The 27,793-nt window shown below is 38.7% G+C and overlaps 2 protein-coding genes across 2 annotated transcripts; one reads left to right on the top strand and one right to left on the bottom strand.

Annotated features, from left to right (window-relative positions):
* Window positions 1-1,808: 1,808 nt before the first annotated feature.
* Window positions 1,809-17,366, bottom strand: qsox2 (quiescin Q6 sulfhydryl oxidase 2). Its single transcript, XM_041788339.1, has 12 exons — window positions 16,993-17,366; window positions 13,413-13,513; window positions 13,236-13,284; window positions 10,285-10,390; window positions 9,527-9,617; window positions 8,031-8,176; window positions 7,253-7,402; window positions 7,047-7,176; window positions 4,730-4,852; window positions 3,824-3,974; window positions 3,551-3,739; window positions 1,809-3,415 (listed from the first exon to the last, which is right to left on the bottom strand). Exons 1-12 carry the CDS (start codon window positions 17,225-17,227, stop codon window positions 2,847-2,849), a joined length of 2,040 nt encoding a protein of 679 aa, XP_041644273.1. The 5' UTR covers window positions 17,228-17,366; the 3' UTR covers window positions 1,809-2,846.
* cfap77 (cilia and flagella associated protein 77) lies at window positions 17,331-27,125 on the top strand. Its single transcript, XM_041788340.1, has 8 exons — window positions 17,331-17,399; window positions 18,068-18,137; window positions 20,149-20,264; window positions 20,973-21,072; window positions 23,772-24,015; window positions 24,096-24,204; window positions 24,980-25,081; window positions 26,619-27,125. The coding sequence occupies exons 3-8, from the start codon at window positions 20,202-20,204 to the stop codon at window positions 26,799-26,801; spliced, it is 801 nt and encodes a 266-aa protein (XP_041644274.1). The 5' UTR covers window positions 17,331-17,399; window positions 18,068-18,137; window positions 20,149-20,201; the 3' UTR covers window positions 26,802-27,125.
* Window positions 27,126-27,793: the final 668 nt, after the last annotated feature.

Genomic DNA, 27,793 nt, shown 5'->3' with positions numbered 1-27,793 from the left:
CCTAGGTGCATGATTTTATACACCTGTGGTCATGGAAGTGATTGGAACACCTGATTTCAATTATTTGGATGGGTGAGTGAATACTTTTGGCAATATAGTGTATATTGCTTGTGTGTCTGCAGGTATGCTGCTTCTGTGTGTTGTGTGTATGTATCTATATGAGAGTGTGGCACAGAGGATCTTTGGTTGTGTGTAATTTTCTGTCTTCCTGCTTCTCTGTTGGTTGATTTAGTTGTATTTGAGTGTAAATTAAGTATTTTCTTCCACTTTGGATATTAAATACACATACACAGAACAACAAAAACGGGTCCATAAAGCCCAGGGACAAGAAAATCTAAAAAAGAAAAGAAAATCAGTGCGTAAAAAGTAGCCCAATTCTGCTGGAAAACAGTGGACCTGGCAACCCTGCTTACAGCAAGCAAAAGGTAAAACTACTCTGAAAATGTGGGCAGCTTATGGCCATTTCATGATTTTTAGAGAGAATTTTTCCTGATTGATTTTCTCCTAGATTTTTTTTATTTTAGCAGTCAACAGTAACCTACACAGCTGTATTGTAAAGCTGACATTTTCAATACACCACTGAAAAGTCGGATTGTCTATTAACTCTTTCTTAGCACTCCAGGCCCAAAACCAACCAGAAGAGGTAAAAGTTCAAAGTGTTCATCATCCTCTGCAGCTCCTTTGACAAAGCTGGTTTAAGATCAAGTTGAAACCGTTTCATCTTCAGCCCGCTGCCTTGCTCAGCATCTCAAGACAATGTTTCTCATCTTGAGCCAGTAACCTGCAATAAACAGTCAGTGTGAGCTGCAGCAACATGATTTATTCCATCAGACTATTTACATATTATTAGCATAATTAACAAAATATGAGGGAGCTTTAGAGCAGGAGAGAGCAGTCTGCTCAAACAGTCCTTAATATGTTAGTTTTGTTCTGCACTGAAGCTGTGAGCCAGTCGATGTTCAGGCACCAGCAAAGAAAAAAAATATCCATCACATTTCAGGTTTTCATCCCCAGAGACTGAACGATTTTTATTAGGAAGATCCTCCAGGGAATCCACTTCAGCAGCTCCAGACTCTTCTATCTGTCACCATGAAACTGGAATAACAAATATCTCCTCCAGAAAAACACAAACTGCTCTTAAATAAATAAGAAAGACACTGATGCTACATAGTGGTTTACCAGGTGAAATAAAACCCAACCAAAAAACTCAGATAAACTATAAAATCCCAAAATAATCCAACTAGTTACAACAGATGAAGAAAGAATGTAAAGAATATAAATAGTACACATTTTCATTAAAATACACAAACTCCAAAAAAACCAAGATTCTCAATCTGTAAATTTAGATTTCTAGAAGCTATAGTTCTGGGGTTTTTGTTTAACATTTCCAAATATTTCTTTTAGGTGTTTCTGTTCAGAATTGATCAAATATTCATACACTTAAATTTTAAAAATGCTTGGGGTTCCTTCGTTAATTTGAGTGAATCAAAACTCTGTTTTCAAATACACATTTATATCAAATTATGGTCTGACTAATTAAATTTTACTTTTTGATCAAATTCCAAACATATTAAAAAAAAATCAACATGTTTGAGCTCAGTAGTAAAACAGTTAAATGCAACTTTAAATCATTAGCTGGTGCATCATGACATCACTGATGTGACTCAGATATTGTGCTTGTATTAAAAAATCATCTTTAACAATCTTTAACCTGCTTATTGTAAAAACTGAGTATGAAAGCCTTGGACCTCTTAAAATACTAAATGTAAGGTCTAAGCAGACAGGCACTGAAACAGATGACAGGATAATTCATGATCAAAAATAGATTTAATAATTATAATAATACTGACCCACCGAACACAATTACCTTCATCTATGTCAGTCTTCATAACATTTAGATGTCTGCTTGTTTTGGCTTCTTCTTAGCAGTTAAATTGTTTTGATCTGAATGAAATCCAACAAAATGAATTTTCACAGGCAACATTTTTTCAAATATATAGTATGATTATCTTATCTTAAATGATCAAACAAAGATTTCAGTGTGCGTCACCAAAACACAGACTTTGATTTCAGTTTTTTTCTGTAAATGTGCAGACTTTATCATCTAACATTGACATTTTCTTAACCATACAGTGGGAAATTACTGCACTTGTTTTGAGTTGTTTTTGGTCAGTTTAAAAAAATAGTTTATACATTTTCACAAATCTGAACTCTTATATTTCAAACAGTTTTTCTAAAAGTCAATTACAGTTTTTGTCAATATGCAACACCAGAGGGCGGCAAAACACAAAATTCACTGATCAATATTACATAACATTAGTCAATCAGTCAGTGTCTTTCTGCAGAGAACCATCATCAGGACGGCTCTTTGATTCACAGTTAAGAGAAACACGCTCACACACATATGCAAAAAACACACGCAGATCACTGTGTATAAGGGGGCGGGGCCTGTGAGAACAGGGTAGTCACCTGTCAGCAGGTTGGAACACATGGCACAAAGTGAACACAGCAGAACCAGTCCAGTTCAGTCCAGCTTAGCCTCCAGCTGGTTCAGTGCAGATGTAATACACAGTTCTAAAGACACACCTGGTAAAATGATCAAGTCAAAATTTTGAAATGTAAAATAAATAAATCCAGACAGAAAGCATTTGAAATTAAGTTTAAACAGAAAAAATCCAGATGAGGTTCCACGTTTGAGCCAAAAAGTCAAAGATCCAAAAGTGGCTGCTTGTTATCTGTTGGACTGGTCCTTTAAAATGAGCAAGACCTCCTATACAGAGCTGGCTCACCCTGGTTTGGGCCTGTCTTACAACAGTCTGGTCCTGGTTGAGCCAGTCTGGTTATGGTCAGACATGGAGTCGGGAGTATCTGAGTTTCCACCTCCGAGATCTGACTTTAAAGAAGAAGAAAAGAAGCATGAGGAAGAGGCAAGAGCAGACGTACAGGACCACACAAAGACTCATGTCCACGCTGTTAAACCCTAGACCCAGAATCCAAACACCTCCTACAGCTCCTCCTTTTCCATCTTCTCTACTAACTTTTACCCCCAGGTCCAGAACCTTCCCTCTCCCCCCCCCCTCCACAGCCTTGTCAACAGGTGGAGGGTCTGGTTTCTCTTTAGCTTTCTTCTCAAGTTCCTTCTCCTCTCCTTCTGCTTCTCCTCTGTGCTTCTCCTGAGGCCAGCTGGCTTGTTTTGCAGCATCAGGTTCAGGATTTTGTGGAGGTGCAGGGAGTTGTGGGGGAGTCACAGAGTATTTCGGGGACAGGTTGGAGGCACCATAGTGCTGTCGGAGGAAGAGGAGGACGTTCTCTTGGTTCCAGACGTGGACGCCGTTTTTCTCCTCATGGCAGGAGGAGCAGAGGGAGGGGCTCGGCCAGGGAGCTTTGGGAAAGAGGGGGTCATCACTCAGAGAGCCTGGAGGAAAAGGAGGAGAGATGGAGGGAGAGAAGCATCATAAAAAAGTTCTTATTAAAACATCTTTTCACTTATTCCTTTGTCTTAACTTGGTACTACATTTCTCATAATCCTATGTTTTGTGTGTGCATTTACCAGCCAGCCTGTAGTTGACCATGTTGTGTTGGTTCCACAGCCACAGGATCTGCTCCTCTTTGTTAGTCACTTTGTTCATGCTCTCTTCTGCTGCCTCCTCAAAGTGTCGGCCACACTGCTCACAGCCAAAGAACGTACGGATGTACTGACGCATCACCTGCAGCACCGGGGCCGCCTCATGCTCCAGACCTGCACAGGAGAACGGCTCAGTCACAGGAGACATACAGTATGACAGGTAGACTTTTTAGTATAGGCATCTGTGTATGTGTCAACCTGTGTTATCCAGTGCGGTGGGTTTGGCGTCATGTTGTACAGTCAGGACATGGAACAGGGTCCACAGGGAACATGGGTAACCTCGCAGACCTGGTCTACTGCCTTGGCAACCAACCCAGCGAAGCTCTGACCCCAGAAATACACCTGAAATCTGGGATGGAAAACAGGAAGTCAGCTGCTGTTCTGTGTTTTCAGTGTAGGTGTACCTATGTGTAAATTAGGGGTATAAACCACCAGTTTCATCACGATACGATATAATATCGATTCTCAGACCAACGATTCGATATTTGTCGATATCGCAAAGTCTGCCATGATTCGATTTCGTTTTGATTCGATTTAGAGGCCTGCGATCGATATCTGACGATATTGTGAATCCATTTACCACAAACCGTTACTTTTCAAATAAAGGAAAAAAACACAATATTGATACTCTCTTGGCTGCTAGCCATATTTATAGTTTTAGTCTAGATTAAGTCTAGACTCTTTAGTCAAAAGAAGTCATTCAATTTTAATATTTTACTTTTACTTTTGGCTGTAGCTAATATCACAAGCGTGAATTCTACTACCAGCAGCAGAGCTCAGTTCTTTCGAGTAGCTGTCACATTTAGGTTTAATTTGATGCAAATATTAGCCTCAATATAAACAGCAGAGTTACAGAATAATCCTACTTAACAGTAACAAATGTGCTCCTCCTTATTGCTGCATGTGGTTTCACATATTATATACAATGGAGAAATTTCATAGATTTTGAATGTCCAACAGAGCAGCACTAACACTGTAGCCTTGTTAAATATCCTTGACAAAAACTAAACTTAATTCCCTGTCTTCTTCATGGAAAAAGCTGTCAACTAACATTGTTAGTCATATTTTCAGTCAACAAAATTAACAATGGCATGTGCGCCTCACCCTCATCTTGTTGTCCACCAGGTCCAGTACAGCCTGGTAAGGAATTCGCTTCAGTGGCATGCTGAGCAGCCAATCAGAGAGAGTCTCCATGAGCTTCACCACAGAACCCCCTCCTGGATACAGCTGAACAAGTAAAGACAGAGGGAGAGACAGATGACAGAAACATTTAGATGGGACACTGCATAGCATGTAGCCTAATTGGTTCTTCGAGCATATTTTCAAACCATTTAAATACACACAAATCAGTTAACATGAAAAACACAAGGGGTGTCCTTGGCTGAGGATCTACATAATCATTTCTGATTAGTGAGATGTTACCGATAGTTGACTGATTATTTTTCTGTTTTTGCTCTCATTGATCCATATTTGCAGTTTGTTTCAGATTGTTTGTCTTCTAGGCTTGGAATAATAATTTAGTCTGTAATAGGACTGATCCATCCTTTTCTCACTCATACACATACTCTTTTTTGAATTGAGGTGAATAATGATGATCTTAAAATGATATTACACATGTCCAATTACAATAAAGAAGGTTCATTTATAGTTTGAAGTAAAAAATAAATTCAGGACACTGAAAGCTTTAGTTATATATACTATCTACGTTGCACACAGAAATGACTAGATGATCAAATGACAGAAAACTGAAATGAGTCGACTGTCAGTTAAACATCAAATTAATGATAAAACACAGAGTTTACACGTCCTTGGGTTTCTTGGAAGGCGCTATATAAATTCAAGATATTATTGTTATTATTATTATTAGAGTGTCATATTCCCTGATTCTTAATCACTTTAAGTCTTTGTGAATCCCTTGATACTAAATATCACTGAAAATGTGGAATAAGCATTACCTTGAATTTCCCTCGGGATTAATAAAGAATCTATCCATCCATCCATCCATCCATCTAGCTATCCATCTATCCATCCACCATCCATCCATCCATCCATCAATCCATGTAAGGGATTCCTTAATTAAACAAACTTTACCTTTGCTGCAGAGCACTGACAATGCAAAAAGAAAAAAGCTCAGCAACAATTTGGGTAATATAAAAATAAAGACACCAAATAACTTACAAATAATAAAAAAATAACTGCAGGGGGACTTACTGAGTTTTATAATGTAGTTTTGTCCAGTGGTACTGCACACATTTAAAACCAAATGTAAGACTTTTCAAGACATTTTTAATAACCAACCAAAAACCCTATTCGTAAATAGTATTACCTATCGACCTTTTTTAAATAATTGCGCAGGACGTGTGCAAATCCAGTGTGTATCTACATCTGTTTTTAAGGGTGGTAATTGTATTTTTTAAAGGTCTGTGCAGCTTTATCTGACAAAATAAAATACAATAAAAAAAAAAAAAAAACAGGCCGCTTAGGACACTGTCAAGAAGGTTCTGACTCATTTAGATTACTTCTGTATCCCTGTGCTTTGCTTTCTATTAATTCCAGCTTATGTTCAAAACATGACTTCATTTTATTTAACTTTTTTATTTACTAATTCATTTAAACTCTGCTGTCTAAATCGACGTGTGTGCACCGCTGCTCTCTTATGCACAGCACCTCTGCTTTTCCTCCTATGCCTCCCTTTACAAGTGCCTGATCTGATGTTGGAATTATTTGCATATACCTTTAATGCATGACACAATTTACAATTTGAAATGTGCCCCTCAACATTCATTGATTAGGCTTCAACAGCTGATTTACCCAAGGAGGGTTGTTGTTGGTGTGTAATGAGCCAAAATTAATAGAGTGCAGAGTAAAATCCACGGCATCAACTGCATAAAAACTATTAAAATGACAGGAGAAGTTCACAAGATGTCTCGCTCCCCTACAGATAAATGAGTATGCCTGACTTTGCTCCTCTCCCTCTTCAGCTCTGCCTGATTAGCTGCAGATGCTTTCAGAAATAAAAATTATTTCTGTGTTTGTTTTCATCGCTGAAGCCATACCGCATCTTCATGTTTCCCTCCAGAAATGTCAGCAAATATTGGTACATTACAGACTTCACTTATCCCGTGTGAATGCGCTGTACCAAACACTGACATCTGGGGGAAATTCACAAATAATCAGAGGTCCACAGATGATGCTAATCCTGTGCAAATGCTACTCAAGAGAAATTAATACAAGTTTTGCACCCCATAGTGATGGTGATTTCTCTGTCTAACAAGTTTCCTCATAATTATTGTATGTCCCTGCCAACAGCTCTCTGTTACTTTCATTTTTAAGGTAAATTTCCATTTTCCATAACTAATTATACTACAATTACTACTACTAATAATAATAACACTAATAACAATAATATCATAATTCTTACCTTTGCCACCAAAACAACAAAGTCCTTGAAGATCTTAAGCTCCTCCCCCTCCAGAGAATTATGGGTAGCCAGTTCGACTCTCAGCAGGTAATGGAGGGCTGATTCCAGATCAGCTGTGTACACCTTTGACCTGCAGAGGGACACAAACAGGTTAACTGATGATCCACTGACTAACTGGGCCGAGCTGATCTGAACTTGTCTCTGACCTGTCAAAGTCTCTCCAGGGCTCGCTGCTCTGTTTGTCAGACAGCGCCCCTATCAGGCCACCACTGGAACTGCTGCCTGAGTTCAACTGTCGCTGAACTCCTGGTAATGTCCTCAGCAAGGAGGAGAAGAAGAAACGCAACTGCTTCTGACTGAAAGAGAAGAAGAAAAGGGTGAGGAGGAAGAGGAGAGACGGAAAGAGTAAAAGGAGGGTGATATGGAGAAGAAAAAGGGCATAATAGTTAGTACAGGCTATTAAACAAAAGATTTGATGCTAAACAACTGAATTTTTAATTGTATCGTCTTACTTCTCCGTTGTGACTCTTTGGACACCTTCTTATTTAATAAAGGATGTATACTGTACTTATGTTTGTGTGTGTAATCCTGTTTGAGTTTTCTTGTGGAGATCAAGAGTTTTAAAAGAAAAACAAGGACAAAAGTCTTACTGTCATCTGTTTTCTAATTTGATTCAATGCTTAAGATAAAGCTTGAAGCTGTGGGCTCCTATATAAATATTTGTATAAAAGAATTAAGATACCAGGTGCAAATATTTACTTTTGTAGGACAGCATTTATTTAAATATTAACCATCTCATTTACTGACTGTAAGTAAACAGCACCTGTCATCTCAATACTAACATAACAACTTGGATCCAGTCTGCTCTCATCCGGAGAGGCTCTTAACTGTTTCACTAAGAGTCTTCACAGGTATAGACTTCCTTGACTATCAGTATGTATTTTTATGTGTGTTTTTATATTCTTTATGTGAGTGTTCACTCACACAGGCAGCTGCGAGTGTGTCCCGTTCGGGTGCAGCAGGTAGACAGAGGGGAAGGTGGAGATCTTCAGGGCGTCCAGCAGGGGTAGATCTGAGCTTAAAGCCCTCTTTACCTCCACACCTGAAAACTGCAGTAGGTCCAGGATCACCTGAGGGACAAAATGGTAAACACAGAGACAGAGACTGATAGGATGCATATTTTAAGATCTTGCACACATCTATCAAGTATCAACTGAACAGTTCTGAACTGCTTAGATAGCTGATGGGAACAGACATGGGACCTCACATGGTCAGTGTCCAGATGAAATGGCCTCCAGAGGGAATGCAAGCTAAGGGTTAATATATTTGACTCTCCTGACATGACATGGACTGTTGCTGACAGACCAATTCGAGCATCCCAACTATTGCCTTTAATGTTGCATGCAATCCTCATGTCTCACATCATTGATCATGCTGTGTATTTATGTTTGTGTCAGGACTACCCTGGGCAGAGAGGAGAAGCATGTGGAGGAAACTGCTGTCTAAATCTTGTCTCTATCTTTTCAATAAAGTTCAGAAGTTATAGTCATTTAGTCTTGTGGTTATGAGTTCAGAGTTTCTTACGTTTGATCAGTGTTAGCTTTTGACACTTTGAGACACCGTATGCAACTGGGTGACTGTGATTTGGTCAGTGTGATTAACATAGTTATTGTAGCCCTTAGAGCACACATAAAACATGAACTTTTTAACAGAGAGGAGGGGAGGAAGTTTAAGAGACAGACAGTACCAGTCCTTGCTTTCAAGCTAATGTGTTATGATACTGTGAGGTTTATATCTACCTATGAGGAAGCTTGATAGTAATGATCAATGACTATGGAGAACGGGTGCTATTAAATATGTGTGCACTTCCTCTCACTCCTTTCTGGATACATAAACCAAGCCATTGTGTCTGACACTCTTGTATTGCACTGTGTTGTTTTCCTTGTATAAAATCAATTTGCCCTCTCTTTACATATTGAAAAATAATTTCTGATTTCAAATCATATCATAAAAAAGGTGGACCTAAAAACCTGGCTCTGTATCTTTATGATTAGGTTTTTTGCCTTGTTCTTTTTTGCTTAAACTCCATATTTCACTTCTTTGCATCGATACACAGGTGTGATGTTCACTTCTGTATCCCTGTGACAGCCATGCCACATAGGCTTTAAATGGTGTAGCAGTGGCTTTAACTCTAAAAATACAATTTCAGGCAATAAATTTGATGAATTTATCATTAAACACCTCCAAAGTAGAGTGTTCAAAAGCGACAGATGAAAACTTTATTTGTTGATAAAGTAACAGCTACCTGCAGCAACTGTTGCTCAGTCAGCTTGCTAATAATTACCTGGCCACTTCTAAACTGGGAGGTTGTTGGTCTTTAACTGTATAAAGATTCCAGTTAAAGATATAACCACCTTTATTGTGTACACACTATGAATGACTTAACATTTAATAAAAGCTGACCAGTGACTTCATCCTACCTCTCGTCCCACATAGGAGTCCGGTTCCTCAATAATGATGGCAGTGTAGTGATCCGACCTTTGTCCTAAGAGAGGCAGCAGCTCCACAGAGCTAGAGACAGAAAGGCGGACATTAATCTACTAGGTATTGATTTATGTCAGTTTCTCTGATCCTGAGGTGAGTTCTCTGTATGTCTTTTTCTATACAAGCAACAGTCCAAAAATAACAATTACAAATATAACTCAATGAATCATGCATGTCTAGCAAATAGGAAAAAGAAGAAATATTATTAATTGGGGGAAATTCAAAGTTTTATATTCTGTTATTGAACATGCTACTAATGGAGCTGTGCTAAAAAGCACATCAGCAGTATTTAGGATGCGAACTGGCATCTCTCAGCTACAAAACTGATTTTCAGACTGCTGCCCGAAAATTAGTCTTAATATCTATTTTTTAGTGTTGTTTTTTTAAGCTTGAACATTTGGTTTTTGATCTTAAAAATAATTTCAGAGATTAATTATTCAAAGTAATGCAGATTGATTTTCTGGAGACAGATTGTTGCTTCAGTCTAATGACACAGAAAAACAGGGTCACAGAAAACATCAACTAACAAATTCATTAATACTTACAATTTATCCAACACAAGTTCAAAGTTTATAACTTCACAAAGGGTTTGTTTTTCCACTTTCCAATTTTATTTTTCATCTTGTTTGTTTATCTTAAGTTAATGCAGCAGTCACAGTACCATTATGTAGAGGTGTAGTTGTTTATGTGGTACCTGTATGGTTTCAGTGGAGGACAGCGGTCAGGCCAGTTCAGTTTGGTGTGATTCTGCAGGATGTTCACCATCAGCTGTCTCACTGACTGGATCTCTCTGTCTGCACCTGAACAGAGAGGCATAGCTTCTTTCTTACATCACTGATTACATGTAAAAATGATGTGTGACACAAGATTTTTGGACAGGTATGGTGCGCAACAGGAAGTGTAACTGAGGCAGATGCTACATGAGACAGGAAGCAAGATGGTGTAAGACAATTAGTTAGAGAGATTTTGGGTGACAAGAGGTGTGTGAGACAAGATATTAGATAGGTGATGTGAATGGCAGATAGAGTGGCAGTGGTGGTCAGGAAGCTCAACATGGATGATGTGTTCAGGCTCGTTTATGTTCCCTTTAGATATCGCTGGCATTTGGCCAAAACCTCATATATCCATTTGGATGATTTTTTTTTTTTTTTTTCATTGGTTGCCCTTTCCATCTGTTAGTGGGTATTACAAATTTTAAACAAAAAAAAAGGGGTCAAAAGATGCTGACTATCACCTTTCATTGTTTTTTTTAATACAGCAGTTTTTTCATTCCCTGAAAAGTGGTGATTCTGGAGATAGGAGGTTTTGGCCTGACACCAGCGATATAATAATAGAAATGTATGTTTTAAACCGATGTTTCTCAACTGGTTAGGCATCAAGGCCCACTGCAACCACCTTAAGTGAAATTGTGACCCAGGTTTATAAAAACACTTAACCACTCACATTTATCTAATACATTTTTGGACACGACATGGAAAAACACATACTGAATAATGAGACAAGACAAAATAAACAGGTTTAAAAGCACATCATTACAGAAAAAAACAGATGAATACACCTTATTTTACTCAATTTTCCAAGACAGCATAGAAATTTTGTAATTTCCTGAAGAAGTTCCTTGTTATCCTGGGAAACAAGAGGTGTTACCCAAAGAAAAGTAGATAAATGAGAAGAATGCTTGAAACAAATACTGAAATTTACTCGTAATCAAAGGAAAACCAAAAGAGTACATATATAAGTCTACCCTATGTCTACTTAGGGCTTCTGTATATTGAATTTCTGCCTAATTTTTTTCCTGGCACACATTGGAAAGAGCTTCGCGACCCACCAGTTGAGAACAACTGTTTTAAACAATACAGCCAGCAATATCCACACACTCGCATATCCTTTACTTTTGGGTGGACATTAAAAATCATCCACTGGATGGCGTAGTCTCACACAAACCTCCTCGTCTCCTTTGCTGACGTACAGCTGACATTCAGTTGTGGTCTACTGTAATTTTCTGCCGGTTCAAGCTGACATTACATACTGTACATGTTTATAGTTTCCAACCAACCTGCACAATCTTAATTCAAAAAGTTTTCCATTATCCAAAGTATTCCTCTTTGTTGGGTTTTGCTGGTCTTGATTTAACTGTTGGCTTCCCTGCTCAACACTGCCCCCCATGACTCCTAGTGGTACTGCAACATTAGTTCTGCATTTGCATGAATGAGCCTCTCTCTAGCAAGCTGGTGTATTAGACAGGCAACATTAAAGACAAGTTAGGTGTTGAGACAGGTAGTGTTGGACTAATGATTTGAGACAAGGTGTCTGAAAGAGCTGGCACTGACCAGTTAGTACAAAGGAAGAATTATGGGACAAGTTGTATTATGCATATGACAGGGAGTGTAAGGCGGACAATGTGAGAAAGGAGGTGTGTACAACAGCTGGTATGTAAAACAGGTTATGTGAGACAGCTGGATAAAGCATGGTGATGTGAAACATGGAGAGCAAAACAAGAGTGTGAGACAGGTGTACTGAGACAAGATTCTTGAGACAGGTGATGTAGGTTTTTGTTGCATGCAGTGTGAGACTGGTGGTGTAAGCTGGGGCGGTTTCAACATTTTGGATGTTCTCAGGCTAAGAGCAATATGAAGATCTCCATTTTTCTTACAGCGATCATATTGATGACAAATATTTTGAAGGACCCTGGTGAACTTGATAAGCCATTGATGATAATCAATGGCATTTCTTTTCAAGTCACAAAGATACAGAACTACACAACCACAGCACAAAGCCAAATGTGAGCATGCAGTACTTGCTCCTCACCTTTTAACATAAATACAATAAAACCCAAGGCCTCAGAACAACTCTCTAACAAGATGTGACTTAGAGAAATATACAATACTTGCACACTACAAGTACAACATCAACTGCTTTTATTTTCAAAATGAATTTTATGCCATTTTACCACACAGTAATCAACTATATTTTCTGGATTTGATGTGCCTTTATAAACCTACCAGGGCATAATTTAATTGATACGCAGACATAATGAGATGTTGTGAGGGGCAGTAGGGGATCCAGGGGTACTTCCCACGTCATTTTTGGACGATAAAATTCTATCTTAATGTTTTTTCATGAACTTTGGACGCCTTACTTATATCTTAAATACTCCTCTTGTTATTGAAACAATGTAATAAATACCACACATTTGATGCTAACCTTTGTCTTTGCATTGAGGCCCTTCAGTGTATGAGGCCCAGGGCCTAATGGTAAATTTGCCTATGGGTGTTAGAAAGGTACTGTGTTAGTGCTAGACAGGTGGAAAGAGACAGGCAGCATGTGAGAGAGCTGGTTTGAGGCACTTGGTGTAATACAGATCATGTGGGATGCAGAGATTGTAAGAGTGTGTAAGGCAAATAATCTCCAAAAGGTGGTATTGGATAGGGAGTGTGAGACAGTTGAGATGAGAACAGTGATGTGATACAGGCGGCATTAGACAGAGAATGTGAGATAATTGGTGTGGGAGACGGGTACGGTGTGAAACAAAGGGGAGGAAACTTGTGGCACATGAGACAGGTGCATGTAAGACAGAGGTTTGGAAATATAGCGTTTTAGTGTTACTTTGTAAAACAGAGGTGTGATAGAGGCAGTGAGTCTTACCTCTGTAGATTGTCCCTCTATCCGTCTCTGAGCTGTGAGCGTGAAAGTACTGTAGAAAAACAGATCCATAAAGTTATTACAATTTAGCACATGCTGTTTGTCTGTGAACTGCTGTGGTTCTGTTATACACTCAGTGTACAGTTCAGGTGGTGAGCAGATAGAAGTGATGCCACATACTTTGAATGTTGGGTAGAACTTGATGCTATACTCTTTACAAACATCAAAGTTTTCCTCCTGAGCACAGTCCAGCACAGCCACACTGATTGCCTGCTGCCAGTCTGAGAAGAAAAGAAAAAATGCATAGATTACTCATCTCTTTCTTTATAAACAGTACAAACACTCAGTGGCCACTTCATTTGGTACACCTCTACATCTACTGTCAGGAGGCAGCAGCTGCTTGTATGAAGTTAAAGAGGGTACATCTGCTGCTCTCAGACCTAACATCCTGTGACTCATTGATTAACAGGAACTTTCTGTAACCATGGGTTACAACAGCAGAAGAGCATCTCAGGTTACCACAGATGTCACAACAGGTGAGCCTTCAGGGTTGATACAGTCAAGCAGAAGAGGAAGAAAAAAGAAACTCCCTGTCTAAACTGACGAGTAAACAGAGAGAAATCATGCTGCCATTTGGGTGATGGTCTGGGATTTAGTCCAGTCTCACTGATGTATGTAGACTGGGTAAAATAGCATGCTGTCATTTAAATTTGCATACTCACTTTTAGCAACAGCAGGAATCTACATCTTAAATATAAATCAAACAGGTGGATCAATACTAGAGGTGGGACAAATGTTCATACAGTGATGTATTGTCTCATGTCTGACTTGTGTGATACAATTATTAAATCACTGATGCAATAAAAGAGATGCTCAAGAACTGGAGCGAGAAGTATAATCAAGAAATTCAGAGAGCCACACAGTACAGACCAAGCCTAGCAGAGGTAGGAAGAGAAAGATTTCAAAGACTCTGGAAAGAGAACTAGTAAGAGATGTGATTAAAGACCCCAGAACAACTGCCTAGACACTAGTGAAGGACTTAGCCAAGTCAGGAATTATAGTCTCAAAGAAGACCATCACTAGAGCCCTGCACAGGAATGGACCAAGAAAAACTCCACTTCTGCAGAAGAGACGCGTTCAAGCCAGACTGAAGTATGCTAATGACAGCCTGGAGAAAGATTATGCATACCGGAAACATGTCCTTTGGTCAGATGAGACCAAACCAGAAGTCTCTTGCCATGGAGGCATGGCTTTTGATTGGAGAAAGAAGGAAGAGGCATATAATCCAAAGAACACCGTCCCCACAGTGAAACATAGCGGTGAAAGTATTACGCTGTGGGGATGCGTCGGTGTGTCTGAAACTGGGAATCTCATAAAGGTGGAAGAAATCACGAAGAAAGAAGGATATGTGAAGATTATGAAAGAAAGTTTCAAGCAGTCAGCAGCAAAAGTGGATCATAGATTTTTCTTCCAACATGACAACAACCATACAGTACATGGCTCCTAGTGAACAACTAAAGTGAATGTAACTAACTGGCCTGCACAAAACCCTGACTTGAATCCCACTGAAATTCTGTGAGGTGAACTGAAGATCAAGACCCATGCCAAAAGACTGTCAACACTCGAGGAGCTTGAGAGATCAGCCAAAGAAGAGGTTGGGTTTCCTCAGGTGACGAGTCTAACACTTGTTTAAAACTACAACAAATGACTGAAGGCTGTTGTCTATGAAAAAGAGATGCAACTGACTATTAGCATCAGGGGAGTTAATCATTTTGACTCTTGTAGTTAGGGTAAGGGTTAATAATTTTGTTTCCGTGTGCAAAGTAAAATAATTTAAGAACCCAAAATAACACTAGGATGTTTGGAAACACTGTGGTAAAAGTCCTTACTCTGTTCAACAGCAATTGGGAAATACTTTAGAAAAATTGACGTTTTCACAGTGGGGCTAATAATTTTGTCCTTGTCTGTATGAAAACTTAAGAAACATAAAAAATATAACTTCACTGCCCTCAATATAAATTTTTCAATTTTTTCAAGTAATATTGTTTTGCTCAAATGTTTACTTTGGATACCAAATGTGTGTATAGGCATGTGTGTGTATGTGTTTTGCCCCCCAGCTGTCTATCTCAGGGGGGTGATGGGTTTTTTTGTCCCTGATGTCCTTTGACTCCGACGGCAGGTCCTCGCTGTGTGTGTGTGTGTGTGTTAAAGAGGCAGCTGGTCTCAGTTGAAAAGATTCCCCTGAGAGTTAAGGGGCAGATGGAGACTAAACACAGCAGACTGGTTCCCACAGGTCATTCTGTCTGTCTGATCAGGTTTTTGCATATTGATGGAAATATAAACAAATGATAGAAACTCTAATTTAAATGTTGCAGCCAGTCCAAACCAGATCGATTTGTACAGACTGTTATCACAAGCTGATTGGATGTTGCAGCTGTTTGTTACTTTGGGTTTCTCAAAGTACAGTGAAAAGCCTATGTAGTAGAGACACTGTAAAAGCTGGTACATTAAAAAATAAACGGTAAAGAGTATTCATAATGGTAAAATACCTAAGGCTTGTGAGACAAGATGGTATTCCTGTTTTTTTCTTCAGCTCAGCTTCTTTTAGGAAGGTGTCCTGCACATGTTCACGTTCAATTGTCTTAACAAACTCGAGGAAAAATGAAGAATGAATGGATAAAATAATATTAGAGCCTCACTGACTTGTGATTGGTTAAAAAGTGTGAATGGGTCGTGGTTAAAAACTGTCAATTATAGGAAATTTAAAGAGAAAAAACATCAAACCCTCATTTAGCAACGTAAAGAACATACACTTCCTGCCATTACTTGCTGTCAGTGACTCTTAATGACTTTGAGACAATAATCTTCTCTTCATGCTTTCACTCCAATGATTTTCAACCATCTGTTAGATCAATTCTTAAACTCACCTGCCGACTAAACCTTAAATAAACATTAGTAATGGTTTTTCCTGGAGTTCACAGGTTAACATGAAAATAAAAACTAACACACCCTTTGTTGGTTATACACTCGTCACATGGTGCTGAACGCTTATTAATTTGCACAAACTAAATGGGTGGGAAGGTTTGGGCTGTAATGCATCAATAGAAACTGTGAGAGAAATCGATTTCAATTAAAAGTGGTCTGCAAAGCTCTAGGGCTCAGTCTGTCCTGGAAAGCTAACTGAGCTAGCCCACTTACCTGTTGTTTGCTAGCTAGCGCTAAAAGCATCACCAGTTAAGTCTCGTGCCAGTAACCACCTGTTAGCTTAATAAAGCTAAACAGCGCTAATGGCTGGGTGAGCAGCTCGGAGTGATGGGCGTCAGTTAAAGACGGTGATTTGATTCAATGGGGAAGTAAAACAGCAAATCTTTCTCTCAATAACACCCACTTTAAGTGACAAAAAAACATGTATTGTAGAAAATAACACGTTCTAGGCCACATTTGTCTAATCATCTACGGTGTCAACCAGAGAACTTGATTAAAAAATCACCCATTTTTAATAGCTTCAGAAACTGAAATATCTCGACCACTATGGAGTCACATGACACAGAGCTGAGAGTTGACCGTTATCAACAGCCTATTTATGGATTGTGTTATTGCCGAATTAATGTGGATGATGACAGGTTTAGATAACATATTGAAAGACACTTGGAACTTATCATTGCTTTACTGATCTATCAGAACCGCAGGAAGTAGGCACGTTTTGAAAGGAGCCTGGTATTGTTGTTAACAAAGGAACCAAATGTTTCTGGGTCGGTACCTTTGACGTCCCGGGCCAAGGCCTTCCATGTGCTTGAGTACTGGATACAGTGTCCACACCAGGAGGAGAAGAACTGGACCAGCCAGGCCGAGGAGGAGTTACTGACTGTGGACTTCAGGCTGCTGCTGCTTAGGATCATTAACGGGTCCCCCTCCGTGTACAACCGGGCTGCGGTTCCTAGGCACCCGGGGGCCAGCCAGAGGATGAACGCCGCTTTAAACCACAGCCGGAGCATCCCTGACCTCTGTGGAGAGACACACCGAGTGCAGGCTGTCAGAGATGAAGAGAGTTTCGTCCGAAAACAAGCACAGGGATCCGGTGAGACATGGGAGCAGCTGCTCAGCTAACAGCTACGTGTGTTTACAGAGGACAGCGTCAGGAAGGACAAACGTCTCACTCCAGAAAAGGTTTGCATGTGACAATAAACCCGACCACCTTTCAGAAAAATAATATAATAAAAGGGAAACGCTAAGAATCATGGCGAAAAAAGAGCAGTTAAAAAATATAAAGTTATTTTGCCATAGCAACACTGAATATCTGCACTGGGGAAAGCTGTTGTTTTAAACGTAGATAGACTTATTGCTACAATAGACGATCTCTGTGAAAAGAGCTTGACGCAGAAACAACGTAATGACTGTGCTGCATTCATTGTTCTCGAATATCTCAGCTTCCAATACAGCCACACTAGCAAGAAAATGCAACACTGAAAGACATTCAAGTATCCTCACGGACACGGCATCATTAAAATAGCCAAACACATTTTGATATTGAAAGACTTAATTTATAACATACATATCTTAAGTAAGCAGTATAAAGTCACGTCATCACTTGGAGGAGTGAAAATCATTTGCAGTATTTCTGTTTCTGTTCGGCCGCAAATGAAGCATTGCTCTCTACCGCCCCCTGCATGCATTTTCTCCTGGGTTTCCTTTTACTTTAGTAAGTTCTTTTTCAAATAAGAGTAACACTATATCAGTCGATAGTGAGTGCGTAGAAAATATTCATTCTTAAAATTTCTTGTTGAAAATTTATTATTTTTAAAAATTATTTATGTATTTGTTTTTTCACGCTGCAGTAAGGCTGACAATTCGCGTCCTGTTGCTATAGCAACGGAGCAGCTCGAAGGCAGAAGTCAACTAAAAGAGGTAAGCCTGATTAAATCGTTGTTGAATAAACAAATAACCTCTTTTTGACCAGTTATCTAAGTAGTTTTAATATCACGACAGCTCATAGAAAACTGAGGTGCTTTGGTGTATTTTAAAAATTCTGTCTTTAAGATAATATGTCAGTGGTTAACTTTGGTTTTAACTGCGTTTAATACAAATATCCAGTTACTCTAAAGCAATTTTTAGCCACAAGAATTCATAAAACACACTGCTTATATTGATAAACCTACATTTCTGAGTTTTGTTTGTAGCATCATTTAAAAACTCTCTGGTGTTATTAGAAAAAAAAAATCCAGATTTTGTCCCACAAACAAAAAATAACAAGTTACTTATTTTGAGGCCTTAAATATAATATTCTGTATTGTGTGTATTAAAAACTTTGATTTGAACAAATTATTTCATATTTATTTAAATGAGTCTTCCTGTAGGGTTTCTGCATACTTGAATAAATTAAATTATTAGCCCCACTATGAAAACCTATTTTTTTAAGAAGTATTTTCCTAGCGCTGTTAATCAGACCAAGGATTTTTTTTTTTTACCACAGCTTTTACAAACATTCTAGTTTTATTTTGCATTGTTACATTATATTGCTTTGCACACAGAAACAAAATAATTTCACAAAAAACAAACAAACAAACAAACAAAAAAAAAAACCTGTCAGGGTCAAGATAATTAACCCCTCTGATGCTAGCAGTCATTTGTGTAAACTTTTTGCTGGGTAACATCCTGCAGTCATTTGTTGTAATTTTAACAAGTCTCAGACATGTCTCCTGAGGAATCCCAGCCCATTCTTCTTTGGCCACTCTCTCAAGCTCCTCCAGAGTTGATACTCTTCTGACAAGGACCTTGGTCTTCTGTTGACCCCACAGATTTTCAATTCAGGGATTCAAGTCAAGGCTTTGTGCAGACCAGTCAGTTATGTTCCCTTTGGTCTTCTGGAGGTAGTTCTTCACCAGGGAGCAACAGATGTTTTGGTTGTTGTCATGTTGGAGGACAAAAATGACAACCCAGACCCAGGGTCACTGTTGACTGCTTTAGGTTTTCTTTCAAAATCTTCACGTATCCTTCCTTCATCAAGATTGCTTCCACTGTTATGAGATTCCCAGTTCTAGACACACTGAGGCATTCCCACAACATAATAGTGCCTCTCTAGGTTTCCAGTATGCATAATCTTTCTCCAGGTTGTCCTTAGCATACTTCAGTCAGGCTTGAAGGTGTCTCTTCTACAGGAGTGGAGTTTTTCTTGGTCTGCAACCTCTCAGTCCATTCCTATGCAGGGCTCTAGTGACTGTTTTCTTTGAGACTAATATTCCTTTCTTGGCTAAGTCATTCATTTGGCAGTTGTTCTGGGGTCTTTGGACACATCTCCTACTAGTTTTCTTTCCAGAGTCTTTGAAATCCTTCTCTTCTACCTCTGCCAGGCTTGTTCTGCGCAGCTCTCTTTGAATTTCTTGATGATACTGGATGACAGTTGGAAATGCTGTGATAAATTTGTATAGCTTTCTCCTGCTTTTTTGAGCATCAACAATTCTTTTTCTCAGGTCTAAATTGATTTCTTTGGTTTTTGCCATGATGCTTTCTAAGTGACAGCTCAAAACCTTACTGAAATTTTTACAGTGTGAACTGAAAGATAATTCTCAGTTTTAATTTTAATTTACAAGCTTTGAGCATTGTAAAGTTAAAGCCCATCACTGAACAACAGTGGTTTGTGCTATGGCTTAACAATAAGGTCAGCTCTAAAGGGGGGTAATAATTTTGACCCTGGTAGTTTTTTTGCTTTTGTAAATAATTTTGTTTCTGTGTGAAAAGTAAAATATTTTTTGATTAATGTGAGGATTAAGCCTCATATAGTCCCTTAACAATAGCATTTCTTTCAAATCAACAGGCATCTGCAGGTAAAAATCAACTAGATATTTTTGTTGTTCAAATGGTGAAATAAGGGGGTCAATTTGGCCAGATTTTTATCTTTTTTTTCTCTTATCTCTTGTAGCTATCACTCTGCTTGATATTGTTTGATTTTATGACCACAAAGAAAAAAAAAACATGTCCTCACCAAGACTGGGTATTGTCAGAGACTCCATGCTGACCAATCCACGGATAATAAAGGTGAAAACACACTCACACTTACTCCTCAACATCCAGAATCACTTCTAGTGACTGTTGTTAAAAACAGGTGGTAAGAGGGCTTTAGTGAAGGGGCTGACAGTATTTTACTTCTTTTGAGTTCTTTAGGCATGTAGTATCAGTATTAAATAAATATCTGGTTGATTAATGATCAACAAACAGATGTCTCTGGGACCTTTTCATCACACAGTTTTGTCTCATCATAAACTGTGAGTGAGTAAAGCGCTCGTCCCCTGCTTTGTGTAAGCCCTTGCTATGAACACAGGATGGCAGCACAGGTTTAAAGAGACATTGGGGTGGGGGGTTGATTTGCTGAAGCACCCTGGGGCAAACACAGGGGTACCAAACCCCTAGTGACACACCCCATCCCTCCCACCCCATATTACCATATATGAAGCCCAAGGTTTGCTATGGGTTTCTTCAAATAATCAAAATTAATTGAGGAGTAGACACCATGTGAGCTCTGTATCTGCTGAAATAATAAAATATTTATATCAGGATCCCCTTAACATCAAGGCACAGTATATAGGATAATAAAGACTGATCTTTGAGAGTCATATCTTAGAAGATTCTTTTTCTTTTGGGGAATCACTCATTTCACATGAAAAGCCACAAACTGAAATTTAAATCTTGCACTATGTCTGAACATACGAAGGATATTGAAGGATATTTTGTTGTTTCTGTGTGCAGCCACCTCTGGGTCAGTCCAGGTCCAGAGGTTTGCCAATTCCTGATCCAGATTTCACTTATGGCACCAGCAGCTCATCCAGAGATGGAGGCGTGGCAGAGGGTAAGTCCTACTCACTTTCAACAAGAACAACAATGAAGAATGTAACTTTAGCTATTTTTATGTGTGATAACCACGCAAGCAAGAAGTGTGTCACAACTGTTTGTAACATTTGTTAGAGTGCAACATAAGCAGGTTTGAATCATATAACATTTACATAAACAGAACTATGCATTATTTTGTATTCACAAGATGTATAAAAATAGTCAATTTTTTTTGTAAAAATAAAGCATGTTTTCAAACATGATGGTTACTAGTATCTTCTTAGACAAAGTAGCACAAAATATACAAAAATAAAAATAAAAACAATTATATACTCAACCATGGTAATTGTTCCAAAAGTCTGTAATTTAACATGAAGATTTGTATTCAAGGACAGCAAGTGGGACCATAGTGATACTAACTTTTAAGAATGAAACATTTTGTCACATCACAGTTTACTTGAGCTGCAAATATTACTGTGCCTATGAAAGTATTCACCCCCTTGGACCCTTCTATTGATTTTTTGAATCAATCATGGTCAATATAATTTGGCTTTTTGGAAAAAATACAAAAAAACTATTTGATGTCAGAGTGAAAACAGATTTCTACAGAGTAATGTCAATTAAATAAAAATATGTAATGTTTAAAAAAGGAATGCATTTATATTCACTCCTTTTGAAATGACTGACCTAATTCAACAGAGGTTCAGCCAGTTAGTGCTAGTAGTCTCGCAATTAGTGAAATGGGGATCACCTGAGTGCAGTGAATGTGTCTTAAGTGATTGTAGTAAAAGACACCTGTGTATGGAAGGTCCAGTCACTGGTTAATCAGTATTCTTGGCTACCATTACACCATGAAGACAAAAGAGCACTCCAAGCAACTCAGAGAAAAGATTATTGGAACGTAAAAGTCAGAGGATGGATACAAAAAAATTCAAAGTCACTTAACATCTCCTGGAGTTCAGTTAATCAAACCATCAGCAAAAAAATGGAAGGAATCTGGCACGTTAAAATCAGCCTAGACCGTCCTCACAAACTGAGTGACTGTGCAAGAAGGAGACTAGTGAGAGAGGACCCCAAGACACCTATGACTACTTTAAAGGAATTATGAGCACCAGCAGCTCAGATGAGAGAGACTCTGCATACAACTGTTGCCTGGGTTCTTCTCCAGTCAAAGCTTTATGGGAGAGTGGCAACGAGAAAGCTACTGTTAAAGATAACTCATATTAAATCTCGACTTGAGTTTCCAAAAAGAATGCGGGAGACTCCACAGTCAAGTGGAATAAAGTTCTTTGGTCTGATGAGACCAAAATGAGCTTTTTGGCCATCAGACAAGATGCTATGTTTGGTGGATACCAAACACTGTTCACACCTGTTCACACCTGTTCCCTGTGCAAGAAGACAGAGTTTGAGCAGTTTTGCAAAGACGAATGGAGTAAAATTGCAGTGTCCAGATGTGCAAGCCTGATTAAGACCTATCCACACAGACTCAGTACTGTGATTGCAGCCAAAGATGCATCTACTATATACTGACCTGAGAGGGTGAATTTTTATGCAGATATTTATTTTACATTACATATTTTTATTCAATTGACATAACTTTGTGGAAATCTATTTTCACTTTGATAAAGCGGTTTTTCTTTGCTAAAAATGCCAAAATAATTAATAAAATCAATAAAGGTTAAAACATCAAAGGGGGTGAATGCTTTTATAAGCACTACATGGTTAGCTTTATTTATAAGGTAACACAAAACATGACTCATGAGGATTCAGAGCTGAGTAGCAGATCACAAAAGTGTTGTACAAGCCAAGTTAGGTGTATAATCTCCTTTATAACAAACCATCAGACCTGAGCATGTTTGTAAGTGTGTGTGTGTGTGTGTGTGTGTGTGTGGGGGGGTGTGGGTGTGGGTGTGTGTGGGGGTGTGTGTGTGTGTGTTTGGGTGTCTGCATGAGGTTTAGCAGCGGTCAGCTGTCAGAGAGTGTTTCCATGAAATAAACATGCCTCCAGGCAACAATCACTGCTGTCACTCTCTTACACACACACCACGACACACACACTCTCAGGTCTGATGGGTTCTATGTTTTAAATTAGATTTTATTTCAAACACCTGACTTGGTTGTAAAACACTATTGTGATCTGCTGCTCAGCTCTGAAGCATCCTCGCTCTCTGATGGTCTGAGATCAGGTCTTTAGTTTTTATGATCCACAGATCTGAGACAAACTTAACTTCCTCTGAAGTTATTTTAAAATCAAAGCTTCAGACTTTGTCAGATATTTACTAAAAGTTGCTTTTAAAACTTTGTTCCATCCTATCTCACTGCACTGTTATTTTTGTTCTACTGTTAAAGCTGCTGTATGTTTTATCTTCTGTTTGAGGGACTGAACATTGATCTGGTCATTAACTGCCTGATATAATAAAGGGAGGTTTTTTTATCTTTTTAAATAAATTATGTAGTTTGAGGACAAAATTATGTGCAGCCTTTCATCTTAGTTTGACCATGTTTTTCTTCAAATGGGCACTGTAGATGAGTTCATTGTATCTAAATGGGTTTTTTAAATTAATCTTTTAAATATTTAAATCACTCATTTAAGTGTTACTACAATTAAATTTAATTCAGAAATATTTTAATGGAGTAAAAAGCAAAACACAGCTAAAATATTCTTGTGAGGCCTGCTGGGAGTTGTAGTCTTTCAACATTGTGCCTGTGTTTTATCAGTTCTGTCTGGTTGGACGGTTCAGCCCAGTCGTGGAGACTCTGCTTCTCATAAACCCTTCGCCCCAAACTTTGTGTTTCTGAACCGGGAAGCAGTTAAGTCTGGTGTGGTGACGTCCAGAGAGCTGAGTCAGTACCGAGCTCAGAGGGGCGGAGCTAATAGCCAAAACCACGCCCCAAAACCAAAGGAGAGCTTGGCTTCAAGGCGCCCAGTGGTGCCTGACATCACATTTGGAGTCCCAAACAGGTCAGACAGTCATCCACAGAGCTGATTATTGATTATTAAATGAATGTGACTAATAATTGTCTGATCACTTTCTCCTTCAGGCCATCATCCCCCCTGTCAGACCTTCTGTCTCATCAGTATGGCGACCGCTGGTTCAACCAGCAGCTTGCCAGGAGTCAAATCAGCACAAATGAGCAGAAGCTGCAAAGGGTGAGAGAGAGAGAGAGAGAGAGAGAGAGAAAGAGAGAGAGAGAGAGAGAGGGAGAGAGAGAAAGAGAGAGAGAGAGAGAGGGAGAGAGAGAGAGAGAGGGAGAGAGAGAAACTTTAATGTGAGAATGAAACAAAACAAGACCCTACAAGCATGTAGGTCCCTTCTGTTTGATAAGGTCACATTATGGGGACTCAACCTCTTTGGGGGAACGATAAAGGTCGCAACAAGGATCTGTGTGGGTTCCTATAAGTTGTTTAAAGTCTGCAGATAAGGTTACATTAGGGCAATAGAAATGCAGCACCTCACAAGTTAGCACATCTGATTGTTGGATTGCAGTTATACACTAATGCTTCAAATGATGCCTAGCTGCAGACAGAAGACAATATGTTTAGTTTGTCTAAAAAAGTTTTTCTTTTAAAGAGTCTACGCTCACTGATATAAATAGGTGAGGCAGATTAAAAGAACCAAGTTTTAGTAACACCAGAATAAAGAATAAAGTCACTTCAGCTTACTTTGCCTAATAAACTAGACATTGAGTCTATACACATAAAAACACTTATGTTCTATTTTGTTTGTGTTTCTGTCAGTGCGACATTCAAAACAGGACAACAGGTTGTATTTGAGCACTGAGTAACCAATAACATGTCTGTAATCTTTCATTTGGACATAGATCGGGTTAAGGCGATGATCAGTGTAGGGAATGAATGAAAATCTGCAAAATGTCCGTATAAAAAACATGTGTTTGTAAGTGTGTTTGTGTGTTAATGTTTGTAGATAAAATCAGGTTGTGTTCAGGACAACAGGACCAGCCTGCTGAGGAGGAGCAGACCTCTGCCTGTCACTCAGACTCCATTCAAGCTGCCTCGCTTTACTCAGGTAAAGACGTCTGACTGTGGGTGATGCTAAACTTTCTCTGTGAGCTGTGGATGAAACATTTAAAGCATTTTTTTGCTCTCTATTTGTTGTTTTTTTGTAAACATTTCTATGTTGGCTGACAAGGGAAGATGTGATACTGGAACTCAAATCATGAAAGTAAATGTTGCAATGTTGGAGCACTGGACAGCCCAGTGGTTGTACCAGGCACCTCATATACAGAGGATGTACAGTGCCTATAAAAAGTATTCATCCCTGTGGATGTTTTACCCTTTTATTGATTTAATAAACCAATCATGGTAAATATAGTTTGGCTTTTTTGACAAAAACCCTCTTAATGTCAAAGTGAAAACAGAGTTCCACAAAGTAATTCAAATTAAATAAAAATATGTAGCTTTCTGTGTAGCTTTGGCTGGATTGTTTGGGTCACGTCTTCCTGGAAAAGAAATCCTCTCCCAAGCCATAGTTCTCTTGCAGACTGAATAAGATTGTCCTCCAGGATTTTCCTATATTTTGCTGCATTCATTTTACCCTCTACCTTTACAAGCCTTCCAGGGCTGACTGCCAAGAAGCATCCCCCAGGCAGGATGCTACCACCAACGTGCCTCACGATGGGGATGATGTGTTTACAGAGATGTTCAGTGTTTGGTGTCCACCAAATATCGCGTATTGTCTGATGGCCAAAAAGCATCATTCTGGTCTCATCAGACCAAAGAATCTTCTCCAAGTTGACCATGGAGTCTCCCATATCCTCCAACAATAGCTTTCTCTTAGCCATTCTCCCATAAAACTCCAACCCATGGCACTTCACCCCTTTCTCATCCATGTTTCCTGCACTATCCATTTTCCTATCTGCTATAAAAAGTCATCAAAACTCCCCCAAAAATCACCTTTTATCATAAACAAAAAAGATTAGAAAGAACAGGTTATCTGAGGTGAGTGATATTGCCCACATGCTCCAAAGAGGATATTTTTATGTTAAATGCACCATGTGCACAAAACAGAAAAGGTCTGCACCTCAGTATGTGTGGGGTTGGTGTCGCACAGGATCACACTCTGTATTCAATTCAGTCAAAATGACAGCGCCTTCAAAATTAGCCACCAGTTTTCAAAAACTTCTGTCAAAGATGAAAACATCGCAGTTAATGCCATCTTTGTCCTGATTGTCCTTCTGCATCTCTTGTGTTTTCTATGTATTTTTGAGTAATTTTAAATTGATTTTTTCAGGTGTTGTAGCATTTTTGCCCTCATCAGCCATCAATTATTTTCCTGCCAGTTTTAGTCTCAACTTTTATTCATCAAACAAGCTGTAACAAGTACCTGTAGGACACCTCCATAACATCAAAGGCTGCTGTTGAAAAAAAAGGACAGAATCAGTCCCTGCAGCATTATAAAGAAAACGGCAGTGATTCACTCTGCACATGCAGCATGGCTGAAGATGTTTGTTTAGAATTACCTGAGGAAAAATTCATGTGAATATCTGAGAGCTTTCATCAGAAGAACCACAGCCATAAAACCCCTCTTTCCTCCCCTCCCTCAGGTCGCTCCTGCTCTGAACACCTTCAGGGACCAGGGGGCACGTCTCCGAGCGCTCAGGGCTCATCAGTCATACTCTGTGTCCAGGAGAGGATCTCAGGGTCCAAAAAATCTGGACTTACTTGAAGAGGAAACAGACCAGACCACTTCAGAACAAGTCAACAACACTACAAATAAAAATGAGTAAACATTTCTTCACTGTATGTATTTCTTGCATTCACCTCTGATTCAAATATTTCTACTTAAACACTTTAAGACATCAGTCTGAATGACATACTGTGATTAGAGAGAGATTCCCAAACAAAGGAGGACCCCCAGGGCTTTGAACTAAGACCTCAACTCTTCTTGAACCTGTGATTAAACCTTTTGACTATTGAATGTAGAATTTTATGCTGATGGTTCTTTTATCATATTTTCTTGTTGATAAGCAGGTGTTCATTTATGTATTTTCATTTTATGATGATTATAATTACACCCAAAATTACTTTGCACAAAAACTGCAAAAGAGGGATATGAATCATGTTAGTTGAGAATTGTGACTTTATGATCAGAATTGAACTTTTAACTGTGTATTCTGTCAGTTTCTACCTTTGATTTAAATTTACTAACTGCATTTTTTTTCCTACAAGAAATAAAGAATTGTGTTGTTAATCAATGATTGTGACTTTGTTACTTTCTTTGTCAAGATGGACAATGTGACTTTAGGGGGAGTGTGTTTATGATAAGACATATAAAAACATTTTTATATATAAATATATGTCAGACCTCTATGCTATGTCCATTTCTTATAAAGTTGACAGTTTGATTGATGAGACAAAGACATCTAACTTCACTGGCTGGTAGATTTACAGCCTTATTGCTTTCTTTCTGTCTCATTTATGAAAATATGTTAGCTGAGCCTGTTTTTTTTTTTTGTTTGTTTGTTTCTTACAGAAGCATTTTGACTTCAACATAACTTTCTTTTTCCTATAAAAATATTATAGGAAGGAGGAGACAGAGGACTGCTTTCTGATTTTTTTTAACTCTCTCTCTCTGTCTCTCCCACATATACACACAGGCGTGCTATCAGTGGAGGAGGAGCTGTTGAATAAATTTATATGCCTTGATATTAACACAACGAACCTCTCTCTGTGGAGCTGTAATCAGCTGATCCATCAGTTCATTTTTTTAAATCTTGAT

The sequence above is a fragment of the Cheilinus undulatus genome, linkage group 5 (genome assembly GCF_018320785.1).
Source record: "Cheilinus undulatus linkage group 5, ASM1832078v1, whole genome shotgun sequence".
Classification (NCBI taxonomy): Eukaryota; Metazoa; Chordata; class Actinopteri; order Labriformes; family Labridae; genus Cheilinus; species Cheilinus undulatus.
This window is presented reverse-complemented; position numbering and strand designations above follow the sequence as displayed.